A 14,368-nucleotide genomic window follows, 5' to 3' on the forward strand; every position below is an offset into this window, starting at 1 on the left:
TTCTTTCTTTTTTATAAAGGATGCTTAATGAGTGGTATTGTTTTCACGAAAATGAACCCATGACTCAAATATCAGATGTTTAGATGCAATCAAAATGTCATTGAGAAGGCTTATTTATGCGTGACAAAAACAATATATTACTCTACTTCTACTTCCACTAGACCTCTATGGTGGCTAGTTGGCTACATGACCACGTCAAGCAAAATAGAAATTTGTGTATCTCAATTTGATGTGATGATCGAAACCCATTCCGAATCACAGTGCGCATGAAATAGAAATTCCTATGCATTATGCACATTTGGTGTATGATGGCTTGAAGTTGATAAACTGTTCCTGAAATATCAGACGAAAACATTTGAACTCCTTTTGTAATGAATGTCATTTGTGAGGCGACAGTAATTGACCGTTAACCTTTTTATCACCTACTTCAAATCAGTTCATCCTTGAGTCAAAGTGGATGTTTGTGCCAAATGTCATAAAATTCCTTTGAGGCATTCCTGAGATATCGTGCTCAGAATTTGGAACGGACAGACGGAAGTACGGACAATACAAAAACATTGCCTCTGGCACGGCTGTCCACCGGTGGATGCATAACTGTAGATCCAATAGAGCGTCACAGTCCCTCCCCCTTTCAGAATGACGAGTGGCCCAGGAAATGATTCTCCATTAATTTTCTCCATAGGCTTTTCAAAACGTATTCATTTAAAGACCTTTTAAGCGTCGTACGAAGCCAACTCTTGTCGTGACAAATCATGACAACACACACAATATTTTGGACCAAACAAATAATTACAAAGAAGAAAAACAACAAAAAAAGTGTTGTAACCTGCCGTTTTTTTCTACTTTCTAATTCTTTGTTTGGCCCGAAAAATTGTGTTTGTTGTCATGATTGGTCACGACAAGAGTAAACGTCTTTAAATAAATACTTTCTGAAAAGTCTATGAGGAAAATGAACGGGGATTTCTTTTCCGGGTCTCTCGAGGGGGCGGGACTGCGACGCTCTATAGTGAATGACTAACACATTCCACCAGCAGACATGTTGGTTCAACCAGGGTTTATGCTCTAATTGGGGTGGAATGTATGTGTGGCATTCTACACGGTTTGTCATCCCCATACACACACACACATGCAGGCTGAGTTCCTTTAGGGGCAACTTAATTGCATAGTTTGTGTACTAATTACTTTTGCCCCAGTGGTTGTGTTGCATGGTCAAGAACAGACTCTTTTCATTATGATCTTGGACAGCCAGAGATGGGGCAATGATTTAGGAACACCATGTTCCATATTCCCTCATTCCAAACTGCAAATCAATTGATGCAGCATAATTATGAAAGAATGAGAGATTATCTAGTGTTAGTGTTAGTGTCAATGAACGTTCTCATCCCATCCTTCTCAACACACACAAGCCACTTGCATACAAGTTCATACAACCAACGCCCAAAAAGACATTTGCTCCACAATCTAAATTTGCATAATTTGTTTTATTTATTGTTATTGTCCTTTTTTAATATTTCTTCTAAATTGTTTTATTTTCATTTTCATTGAAATGGACATCCCATAAAGTCAAGCCTGAAGCCCTTAGCTGAGTTGTTTGCACATTGTCTGAACTAAAAAGTAAAGATTGGAGGAGTGGATTTGGGTCTCTCGCTCCCTCTCCCTCTCCCTCTCTCCCTCTCCCTCTCCCTCTCCCTCTCCCTCTCTCTCTCTCTCTCTCTCTCTCTCTCTCTCTCTCTCTCTCTCTCTCTCTCTCTCTCTCTCTCTATCTATCTACTTTCACTCTTGTTCTCTCACTAACAGAACACAGTCAAATCAAGTTATTTTAACTTTGACAGTGTAAAAATGGAGTGGTCCATTACACTTTCAAGAGTTACAGTAACACTCCGGATTTCTACAGTGCATCTCAACTCAACCTTCATGTATCATTTGTTTTGAACAAAGAGTGTACCTTACAGTATATTTACACATCTGACATACTGACTGACTGTATTACAATTTCACTTAGATAACGCAAGGAGGATTAAACTGGACGTTTTTTATCATTCATATATTTTTTGCTGTCTTAAACTTCTTTCCTTTAGTCCTCCGTTGACACACTTTACCTTCTCAAGCTGGGTCTGTAATCAGCTTGTCGTCATTATTGTCATCATTATCATCGAAACATCATTGTCACCATCATAATTATATCTATATATCTCTTCAATAAATTCCTCTCTGACAACAACTGTACAATCGTACACAGTGTTTGACTTTTATATATAGGTTTGGGAATATATTACTTGAAACTAAGAAAAAAAAAAAAGAAGAAAATATATTAATATCCCAAAGTAACAAAAACATGCATGTTCCAATGTTTTTGTCAATAAAAAACAAAATAGGTAATAGGGATCTGTTTTTCTTTTTTTCTTTTCTTTTTTATTTACACTACATTGGCACTGTTTTTGTTGTGTTTTGTTGGAAACTGGAATGATCATAAAGAATACTATCAATTCTACTGTGTGTTAACACTCTCCTGGTACCGGAAGTCAGAGGCCTGCTCTAAATGTCAGGTTTGACAATCATACTCACTTTATAAACACACACAAACAAAAGAAACAAGCCAAAATAAAGAGGGGTGAAGAGAGCAATTTTAGACTCATTCAGGGGGAAAGGGATTGTGTGTAGAAAAAAGCATTTCACTTCAGCTTGAAGGCTGATTTGTACGGCATCGAAAGAAGGAGTCGCGCAACATAAAGACATTCTAGAAGACTTTGCATCGCAACATTTTAACCACTTAGACCCTCTATTCTTAGTAAAACGGACCTGAGTTGCAAGTGTACTTGGACCGCCTTTTTCTGTCTGCACAGTACATTTTCGCCCAAAACAGACGATCTACAAGCTCACAAGGTGTCATCGTGAGCTTGTAGGCCGCCTATTTGTGGCCAATGCTCCTCCCAGAACCGTTTAAACCTCTGGGGTTCAAGTGGTTACGCTTGTAGATTGGCTTTTTTCGGCATGTGGCTCCCTCATACAATGTCGTGAAAATTAAGCATATACTGTGGCAGTTTTCTCCTTTAGGCAGAAACCCTGTGACATCATGTCTAGTGACAATGTTTCCCAAATATTGGTCTCTCTCCCTCCGTGTCATCTGGTGGACCTGCTGTTTACCTTTTATTAGGGTGAAAATTCAAAAAGCGAGCATTGACTTATGCTTTTTTTTGTTTGTTTTTTTTGTTTTTTTTTGTTTTTTGAAAACTCTTCTTCAAAAGCAGCATTAACTTACTCAGGCAAATTAGATAACCTAAGGAGACAAAAGTAATTGAACATTGCCAGAAAAGAACAACGACTCGGTTCCAATTTTGGCAGGCAGGTAGGGATAACTGTCTTCAATTTCCAGTGTTTCCATGTCAAACTAGTGCTTGACAGTTAATCCGAGGTCCTTGTGTGTGAGCAAACATAAGGATGTGTGTACATGTGTTTGTGTGTCTGTGTGTCTCTACATACTCATATATTCAGTGCAAACACATTGGGTAAAAATCCCATCTTGACCATTAAACCACCAACTCCGTTATTTCAAGTGACAGAGTGGAACACTGATTTAGAGTCCACCTTTTGACCATCATCACTTTCTTCACAGTTCTCTGTCGCGTCTCTTCGAGGAGATAAACCGATTTGGCAGACTGACATGCCTTTTAGTCTACCCAGCCTAACAGTGGGCCAAGTGCTGACAAGCAGCCAGTTCCCACCCCACCCCGCCCAATTCCCGCCCGCCCACCCACCCCGTGTCTGATCCCTAGCACAAGCCAATGTACTTGAGATTGTTTTGGATGATCACGTCCGTGACAGCGTCAAACACAAACTGGATGTTGCTGGTGTCAGTGGCGCAGGTGAAGTGAGAGTAGATCTCCTTGGTCTCCTTGTTACGGTTGAGGTCCTCGAACTGCCGCTGCACATAGACGGCGGCCTCCTCGTAGGTGTTTTGGCCTTTGTAGTCGGGAAAGCACACTGTCAGAGGAATGCGTTTTATCTTCTCGGCCAATAGATCTTTCTTGTTGAGGAAGAGGATGAGCGATGTGTTGGTGAACCAGTTGTTGTTGCAGATGGAGTCGAACAGGCGCAGGCTCTCTGCCATACGACTCTGAGAGAGAGAAAATAAAGTGAAATTAGAGTTATAACAGGTTTTCGCCCCTTTTCATATCAAGGCCCATTATTTATTGGGTATTTGAGCCACGGACTACCATTAGACCCAAAACTAACTAATATTCTGTTGTCGTTGGACAGGATTTTGTCCACAATTCCATTCTGTATTGATGTTGGTACCATTAGGAGAGACAACAGGCAAACGTTGAATTGTTTAGACTTCTTGTAAATTAAGCAATGCAGATATGTAACAATAATTTAACTCTTGAGAGTTAAAGATCTATAAGGGCCCATTTGGTTAGCAACACTCCATCATTTAGCTGGGGACCACCTGGAACCACCACTGAGTTATAGCATTGTAATGGCCACAGTCTGATGGTTGTTTTCACATGTTGGATAAGGTGATTTGGAACACCTGCAGAATTAGACCGTGCAGGGTCAGAGGAGATTTGACACTTGTGAGGAACCTATAGATAAGAGGAGGTCTAATCAATGTCAATTGTCAAGCAACACTGATCTCCACTTTATCAGTCACAGAGGGATGGCTGCTCTGTTGTATCAACACAGTCCAATTTCCTTCCTACAATTTGACCCATGTGATTTAAAGTATGAGTAGTACTAAACAAAGTTGTTCCAATTTCAATTGTCTGAAATGATCATCTGTAGCCATGGACAACGTTTGTGTGGCCCTCTTCCAGGACTTCCAAGTAGAATAAAGTTCCAATTCCAAACATTACGCTAAGTGATGGCACTTTCACTCAACCCTTGGGACGTAGCAATGTGGCACCAAAGGTACGACATGGCAAACTTGATCATTTCCCAACGTGTGTGTGTGTTTGTGTGTGCGTGCAGGTCTTTTTGACTGTAGCAAATAGTCATTCAAGTCATTATGCATAATTTAACTAACATCTAATTCACAGTGAGTGCGGTAAAGATAAAGTTTGTAGAAATGTGTGTGTGTGTGTGTGTGTGTAGAGAGAGAGGGGGGGGGGTACTAGTCCGTCTACGCTTTGTGAGCTTGTACATCGGCTATTTTCGGCACATGGCACTGGCGAGCGACTAAGTACTAAGGAGGCTGAATCTTCCACTTGCACTCTCTCGTCTGTTATTCTTATTCAGTCCTCATGACAAGACAGTGAGTCACAGGAGCTGCTAAATGAAAACAAGGTCACTGTGACTAGCCCGACTGCACCTTTCCATACAGGAAGTACGAGCGATGATGGATGGATGGATGGATGGTAGGGCTGTTCTCAACACAATCAAGACAATATACTGTCCTTGCGTAACCAATATATTGATTACGCTTATCAAGAGACAATACCGTAGAGACCTAAAAAATGTAGATTCCCCCCCAAAAAATATTTTTTTGCAGGACAAAAATTATTAATTCGAATTATTTTAAGTTCTATGTGGGTCTGAAGTGTAAGTATTTCATTTGAGCAATACGTAAGGCTTTGACTTTGCTCTTTTGGAGAATATTAAAGAAGAGCTCTTGTAGTGAATTCAGTAGGACAGGACATTATTCAAATTCAAAGTGTATCGCGATCCGAAACATAGCTTCTGTATCTTGATGGGTGTCCTATCGTGAGGTTCTTGTATGCAACACCCGGCCCTAATGGATCGATGGGTGCTCGAGGCAGCAGCTGCAGGGCCTTGGGGGGCATTAGGCCCTGACCCGAGACCAAGCGGTTATGCCCTGGCTGTCCCTGGCTCTTCCAGTATGAAGTACGTGATGCTGTTTAAATGTGTTCTGTTCTGTGTGATTAATTATCACTGTGTTTGGTCTATGGGCGGAAAACCTTCTCTGCAGGAAATGAAGCCAACGAGGAAGTGAATCAAATAGCTGCAGTTCTCATTAATGTCCTAGAAGGTGTCCCTATTTCCCCCCCTGCTGCTGGTTGCAGAAGAATTTACATTCCGTTAAAGTCAATGGGTATATATGTATGTGGCAGTGTCTGTGTGACTATGGGTGAGAGAAAAGAAGGAGCAAGTGGGCGGGTTCAACAAAGCTGCAGGCATGTGGTGAGTAGCCAGTAGCTTGTGACTGGGAGGTTGTCAGTCGGAAGACTGGGCTGCTGTTTGAAAGGTTACTGAAAAAAATATATCGTGCTCTGAGCAAATCACAAGATCTAGTTACAGTCTGAGGAAAGGACAGTGAAAAATTTGTTTTCTTTTGACGTTTAAACAATCAATACTGGATACTGATACTTTAGAACACACTGTAATTTTTTAACCCAGCAGATTTTTGGAGATTAAATGACCACAGGTATAGAAAGCAATGGCTTGCATTTTAAACATCTGGATGGTGGTCACTGGTTACCTTTACAGATGAGCTCTACTTTTGGGATAAATAGGCCTCCACACGAGATAAGGGTGACCCATAAATAGTGTACACATTTTACGGAGTGGTTCCTAGGGGCTGTCTAGATTAGAATAGGGTCTCTGTGCCTGCCTGTGTCTGTCACACACAGCTCCTGCAGCTAATCTTGCAAACCACTGGGCCGATCAGCGCCACATTTCTTGTGCATGCTGCCAGTAGGCCAAGTCAAGAAGTGTATTCATGAATATATATATATTTTTTCTCCCCAACTTATTTATGCCAATTCCTCATGTGTATGCCAACTTGCCAACCCCTACTGTTGATCTGGGGCTGGTGTAGACAAGTGACAACCACATAATTCCTGCTCCATGCTGAAGGCTATTTGTTTATTTATTTATTTTGACACAAAAGATAACCGGCACGGAATTTCTTGACAGGAAGTAGCTCATAACATGTCTAAGGTGGATTTTTATGAAACAAAAACTTTACAGATTGAAAGAGGATAATTTAAGCTTTCCGTACTTACTTACAGAGATATTATATATCATATCATATCCTATAAACAAAAGTATATCCTATTTTTTTCAATCAGGATATAGCCTACTTTGTATTTTGAGGTGCAAATGCATCGCATCTGCATTGTGAACCAGTAGATCTAAAAATAGGGATGCCAGCCAGGTTGAAAGAGGTTAATATATAGGCTGTGAGGGAAGAAGGGAGTAGTTCCCAGAAGGATGAAGCAAAAACGCCCTTGCCTTCCTTCTCTTCAAAACACAGTATGAATACGCCTACAGTATGCAGGTACTCAGGCACTTATGCACACATGTGAGCATGTGCATGTACTCAGGCACTTATGCACACATGCGAGCATGTGCATGCACACTCGCATGCATGCAGTTTTCCCCTCTAGTCTCCCTGCAGCAGAATCCCGTCCCTACGGGTCCATCCGTTTCAATTTGTGAGTTGAATTGAGAGTTGACAGTTAATACTTTTACACTGTATGTCTCCAGACAGAGACCTTATTATTAAGCGCAAAGCATTAATGAAGAGTTTCCGCCCCAACGTTAATGCTTTGTTTCCAGTAAATACAAGTGTCTGAAGTGAGGAGCTACCCCCCACAATAATTCAATTCATTGAAGTTCTTTTCAAATGCCACATGCGTCACAAGAAGGTACTCTTTGTAATGGCATCAATGGAGATATTTTCCCTTTCCCTCTGCTTTGCAACAATGCCTCCATGTCGGAACAGCCATTCTCTTTCTCTGTCATCTCAGATTGAATGCCTTAATTTATTTCTCATCCTTGTTGCGCTGCACTGCTATCGCCGCGAGTCGTGGATCTTCTTGGCATCTGCATGCATGGATTAAAGTTCTCAGTCACCACGATTGATTTCAATCACTTGGATTCCATATACAAGCATGTCTTCTATGGAAGAATGTTGCACAGCAAAAAATTATCTACAAGCTCTCAATGCGTCTGCAACTGCGATGCAGTGAGAGCTTGTAGACATTTTTCTTTTTAAGATTAGAGCATTTGAAGTACGCGGTCAAACGTCGCAATTATGTTCAGAAAGAAGCATCTTCCATAAAAATCTTAATGGCCTCGGATATTTCATATAAAAGCAAAGGTTAGAGCCCCAATCTGTGATTTCTAGGTGTGTAGAACAGCAGGAACAATGTTACTAAAACGTCATCATTTTTTATTGTGTTCATTGTTTAGCAAACAGTGCAGTGTGTGTGTGTGTGTGTGTGTGTGTGTGTGTGTGTGTGTGTGTGTGTGTGAGGGGGGGGGGGGGGACATGGGGACATGGTCATACAAACTTTTTCAGTCGCAATATTTTATTTTGCTTTCATCCATGTGTACATGGCACCGATGTGGACCTCTGACTTCATGTGTCTAGCCTGCGACGTCACGCGCCTATTCTATGATGTATCTTAAATCTATCTATCTAAATTAAGCCTAGTTTAAAATTGGCCATTCAAAAGTAGCCAATGTACACAATGTCACATTGCAACATGCTATGAACTTGGAAAATGTGCTATTATGAAACTTTTTGCCTATACAATGAAATCACCTAAATAGATATGCCAGGGTCAAAGTGGTTATGTTAAAGTGGCTATAGCTATAAAGGTGCGTTCAGACTTGAATTTAAATATTCGCATCGGTTCGTCCCATTTGTGCTGCGCCAGGTCGCGCCGCACCCGTTTGCGGCGCTTGTGCAACTTCTCGTCTTTGCATATAGACTTTGTATGTAATCGCGCCACTCTAACCATCCAAGTCTGAACGCACCTTAAGAGGCACATACACTACTGTAACTCTGAAAGGGACTCTTATCTGATTTCTATTTCACACCACTGCTTCTGGTTGCTATAGGCACGACTATCATTTACAGCTACAGTATAAGCTACAGCCTACAGGATAATCAAATTTGCTTAGCATACTGAATATGTGGCATGTATATTGGCATATGGTAATCTGGTCACATTATTTGTCATGTATCACTCAGTCTACAGTGGCCTCATTGTATTTCAGGCAGCTTACTTTTAAACCCAATTTCAAAAGACTATTAAATAAAAAATTTGCTAATTCAATTACAGTAGAGTAATGCATTTGTTGCAACTCATTTACCAGAATGATGTCAAGAGATAAACATATCGTAACTGAATTCTGATTCCGAAAATGGAAATTCTGAAATGTGCTACCATCTAATTTGATTCTGAAGTGATGGCAAGTTTGAACTGAAAGCCATTAACCTAGCTATCCAACTTTCAGTTCTGTAAGTTTATTTACTGCTTATTGCGTGTGGCTGTAAAGGAAATGGCTGTAAAGGTTTTACAGTAAAAAATTAATTTAATTTGCAGTTAACGTTTTCAACACAAGAGTAGCACAAAAGGATTGATTGCTGTCTTAGTTTGTGGTCTGCACCAAAGAGCCAGTCATTAGCCACAATAATAATGCACTCAGACAGAAACCTTGTATATCCAAAAACGATCTTTAAAAAAAATTATATATTTAAAAACTATTGAAAATAGTGAAAATAGCCAATATTCACACATTTTGTGTGACACTCTTGGATTATGAATTAGGAAATCGATTTCCAAAAAAGAAAAACCCAAAAATAAATAAATATGGAGGTATGAGGTTTGTGCCCGACAGCCATGACACGACTTCTTCTTTGGCTACTGAAAGCTACACTCAGTGGTGGAAGAAGTATTTGTTCAAAATGTACGTGAAGTACCAAAGTAAAAGTACTCAAACTGCTTTTGGTGTGTGTTACCCAAATGTTGTCCTAACACAAACATTAAATGCCTTTGAAAATGAATGGACAATTTTGAGTGTTTGTGTAAGCACAAACATTGCGTTACACAAACATTGATGACGAAGGTGAGGACGCAAATTGTTATTGGCCGTAATGAGATGATGTACGATGATGTACGATGATAAGAGCCCCTCACTTCACACGGGTGTGATTTAAAAAAAACGATACTAAAAAACAAGCGATATATAAGCTCACAACGCATCACGTCTCGACACATTGTGAGCTTGGCTAATTTCAAATGGCTGAAAAATAAAATAAGGCTTAGTGGTTAATGTATGTGTTTTGTATTAATAATACAAAAATAATTTTAACTGGTAACAAACGCTGTCAAATAATTGTGGTGGAGTAAAAAGTATTGAAAAATGGAAAATACTCAAGTAAAGTACAAACTGTGTACAAACTTGCACTTAAAGGACGACGTCACCCATTTTCACTCTATCTTCGTAATAATAAATAGTAATAAAGTAATAAAGTAATAAAATAATAAAATAATACTAGGATAGAGACGGAACCGGAGGGTTAGCCCCGCCCCTCCCGCTATTCATTTCAATAGAAGTTGCTCAGTGGCGGTTTGAAGCACTCGTAAGACTGCCGGAAGTATAATTATAACTCAATGGCTCGAGCGAGCGGAAGTTTAGCCTAGCCTAGCCCCGGACCTCAAATTTGAGGTCCGGGCTTATGCACGTGACGTCATGAACGTCCATCCACCTCCATGAAAGTGCTGCAATTCCACATTTCGCCAGTAGGTAGTGGCAGCTTCAACGTTGGATACTGGATACTGGCCTTACTGGAGGCTTGATTTTCTCTGATCGGTAATCAGCATTTACCTGGAGAAACTGATCTTTAACACCATTTAAGTGGTATAAATGTCAATCAGATATAGAGTATAATAAATTTTTTATGACAGGCCTACACACACAGGGACAGGTTTGATGTAGGTTTTGACATATAATAATTTTGGAAATATTAAAATGTACAACATTTCACAAGATCAGTATCAGTGCTTCATTGTGCTCGCATGAATTAATAATAATAATAATAATAATAATAATAATAATAATAATAATATAATAAATAAATAAATACAACTAAAACCTGCCTATTGATGTCACTGGTAGGCAGGGCTCTTACGCCTCCCCAGCCATAGATATTTAAAAACAAAATAGATGCCTCATTGGTACATTAAAGCAGCATGGTACATTTATTTTTTATAATTTTTTTGGCTTTTGCCTTTACTGATATGGTACAGTGATGCCCCGAGCCCGTGGCATGCCGTATTACTGGCCTATAGGTGCCTGGACCGCTCAGCTGCGGCCCAGAATAATCGAGAAGTGTGTTCTCTTTGATAATGTGTTGCATTTTATATGTATAAATTAATGGACACAAAAATAAATTAACTGTAACCGATTGATTTCTAATCAACAACATTGTTTATTGTGACCCAGGGCCGGAGCCCTATACTTTGTCGTACAACAGTGTTCCACAACGATAGCGGAAATAGCCGATCTAAACCTCCGATCTACAACTATTTCCATTAATCGAGAAGTGTGTTTCGGGGGCTTGTAGAACGTCTGTTTCCGCTATTTACCCAATTTATTTTATTAAAATCGGTTAGCGCTTATTTTTCATAATCAATTGAATCGACTTGATTGAACTGTTACAGTGCTATGTATGTATACTGTACACATGTGCATGCACACACACTCGCATGCACGAGCGAGCGTGCCATCACACACACACACACACACACACACACACACACACACACACACACACACACACACACACACACACACACACACACACACACACACACACACACACACACACACTTGTGCATTTGTGTTCTTTCCAGTGCTGGTGTTTGTTGTACAAGCAGGCCTTCTCATCCTCCATTCCCTAGCCACACAGCTCACTGTCAACAGCCCAGGATTAGGAGCATTTGACTGGCCTGTTGCTAAGCAACAGTAACCGTGGCAACCAATTCATTATGAAGACAAGGATGGGACAGGGGGGAAAAGCATCAGGGCTTGGTTTGGTGGTCAAAAATGGTTATATATATATACTGTGATTGTCAGTCTCGTATATAGGCTAAGGCTACTATGTAGGTAATGGGTATAGGATTATTATATACTGCCTGAGTGCTTGTATAAAAATACAAAATAATGCACACTGTCAGTGGAAGGGATGCTTTATTATGAAACATATGTATATTTTAAGATACAAATTGGTCTCTGATGAGCATTTATATCTTTAGATACTGTATGGCTGTAAAGTGCCTGCCTATACCACCGCAGAGGTATCCGGCTCTGTCGAGCGTCTATTATACAAATACAATTGGCCCGTCTTTGGGGAGGGAAGCTGGTCAGCAACTGTCTTCTCTTAACAAATTAAAGTATGTTCTGATTAACCAGATCACTTGAATTATTCTTATTCTATAATTAGTATATTTTCCCTGCATGTTTTGTATTTATTATTATTATTTTTACATAATATAGAATCGATAACGATAATCATGTTATAGATAATATAGTTTTTTTTTCAATCATATCTTTTCTTTAGACTATGCAATCATCGTTATCTGTAAATAATATTTGTGTATTGCTTTCAAATCATGTTTTGTTGTACGGTTGAGGCCTCATACAATATAAGCCCCTGCCTCCTAACACTTTATTTATTTTCTATGTATTTTCCCTTTTGTATTGTTTTTATACTATGCTAAATAAATCAAATCTAATCAATCAAAAAAGCTGGGAGGGAGGGACGGCGGAACTGCAGGTACTCCTACGGGCGCTGGCAGCAGCGCAATTTAAGGCTACGCCCCGGGTTGCGTAATAGGGTAGGGTTCCCGCCCTGAGGGGCACATTCTAACCCAGCCTGAAAACCAATTCTGGCAGCAAACTCGGGAGCGTGCTGGTCTAATCGTTAGACTTCCAATCCACACCTCCCCCGTCTGAATCCCGCTGCCGCCACTATTTTTCCAACACCCGCGGACTAGGTTTTTTTGGCCGATAAAGTATAGTTTTAGACCACGACGGAGGGGCTCCGTCTCTAGATAAAGTATAGTTTCAGACCACGACGAAGTTCGAGTTGCAACCCGATATGGACAGAATAGTAAATTATTACAAAAAAAATAATAAAAAATGAAATGGCAGATCTACAAGCTACAAGCTATTTTAACCCCCAACATATACCGTACTGTATGTAACACTCCTGTCCAATCACCCAGGCCCAGGTATACAGAAAGCACAGCTAATAGAAAGAAACAGGTTACATGCAGCACACATGCACACACACACACACACACACACACACACACACACACACACAAACACGCACATACACACACGCCTGTGGGCTTCTAGTATAGGAAGTATAGGGTGCCCGCGGGGCTTCTAGTAGGAAGTATACACAGTCACACAGTCACAGGTATACAGTGACTGTGTATACCTGTCACACGCACACACCCATCTATGCATTAAACCATTCTTTACGAGTTTACGGGAACCCCTTTTGGTGTTTTAAGCATTATGTTATACTTTAGCTATTGCACCGAGCGCCATGCTACGAGCTTGTAGATCTGTTATTTTTTTTTAATCGTGAAAATGTGGCGCACATCTTTGAATATATATTCTTTCAGAGTGAACGTTTTAAACTAAAATCTTTGCTTCCGGGGGGTCCCTGGAACAACACATTTTCAGATGGGTGTTCCGTGGCCAAATATAGATAATTCCGGGCGTCCTTGACATGAAAAAGGTTGAGCACCAGTGATGAAATGAAACATAGGTTCTTCAGAAAACGGTTAGGATTTAGAAGCCTTTTTTTAATCGACCTCAGCCCTAAATGCATTAATGAACTATAAATATGATCTCTCTGCTGCCTAGGGACCTTCTCCATGAGTGGCTGCATATCTCAGACAATCCATAGAAAATTAATTGGATCCATCCGTCAATGTGTGCAGTTAGGCCTATACGTACGTGTCAAGGTTCAAGGATCAAGGTTTATGTATTGTTACATCGTGCGCGGGTAATGTACAATTATTTTGCTACCTCAGACATTGAATAACAATAACAATTATGATAATCATCATTATCATAATAGTAATCATAATGGTTTTTGTTTACCTAAAACCTACAACAGCAGAACTATTGTTAATGCTATAAATGAATAGCCTTGCCAGCCTTAACCCATTTTGGGCGGGAACCCCTTTTGGTGTTTTAAACATTATGTTATAATTTAGCTATAATTTAGCTACGAGCTTGTAGGTCTGCTATTTTGGGAAAATCGTTAAAATGTGCCTCAAATTGTCATGATTTAGAAGATTATTTTTTTAATTTCGAAGTCAGGCCTAAATGGGTTAAAACACTTGTTCATGGATCCTCCTGTAGCATTTACCAACACTCTCTTTTCCCTCTATTTTCCATTCCTTTCCTACTGTAAGAAATCACTGCACCTGTGCTGTGACTGTTCTCCCTCATACAGTGCATTCACAATGAATGAATGAGTTTATTCTCACAGGTACATATTCACACATTACCCTTTGAACTTAATTAGTACCGCGCTGTATTTATGTTATCGCAGCGTTTACCCTAAATTATTTTGCCCTACAAACAC

General features: G+C 40.0%; 1 protein-coding gene across 1 annotated transcript in view; it reads right to left on the minus strand.

Annotated features, from left to right (window-relative positions):
* Positions 1-3,769: 3,769 nt before the first annotated feature.
* The window catches only part of gnaz (guanine nucleotide binding protein (G protein), alpha z polypeptide), a gene marked incomplete at its 3' end in the record, with an annotated part of 47,571 nt that continues 36,972 nt past the window's right edge, over positions 3,770-14,368 (minus strand). Inside the window, exon 4 of the mRNA XM_083793726.1 lies at positions 3,770-4,114. Within this exon, the coding sequence (XP_083649852.1) occupies positions 3,770-4,114 (345 nt within the window). The remainder of the gene's footprint in view (positions 4,115-14,368) is intronic.

Source organism: Protomyctophum parallelum (genome assembly GCF_964188405.1).
Source record: "Protomyctophum parallelum genome assembly, chromosome: 21".
NCBI lineage: Eukaryota > Metazoa > Chordata > Actinopteri > Myctophiformes > Myctophidae > Protomyctophum > Protomyctophum parallelum.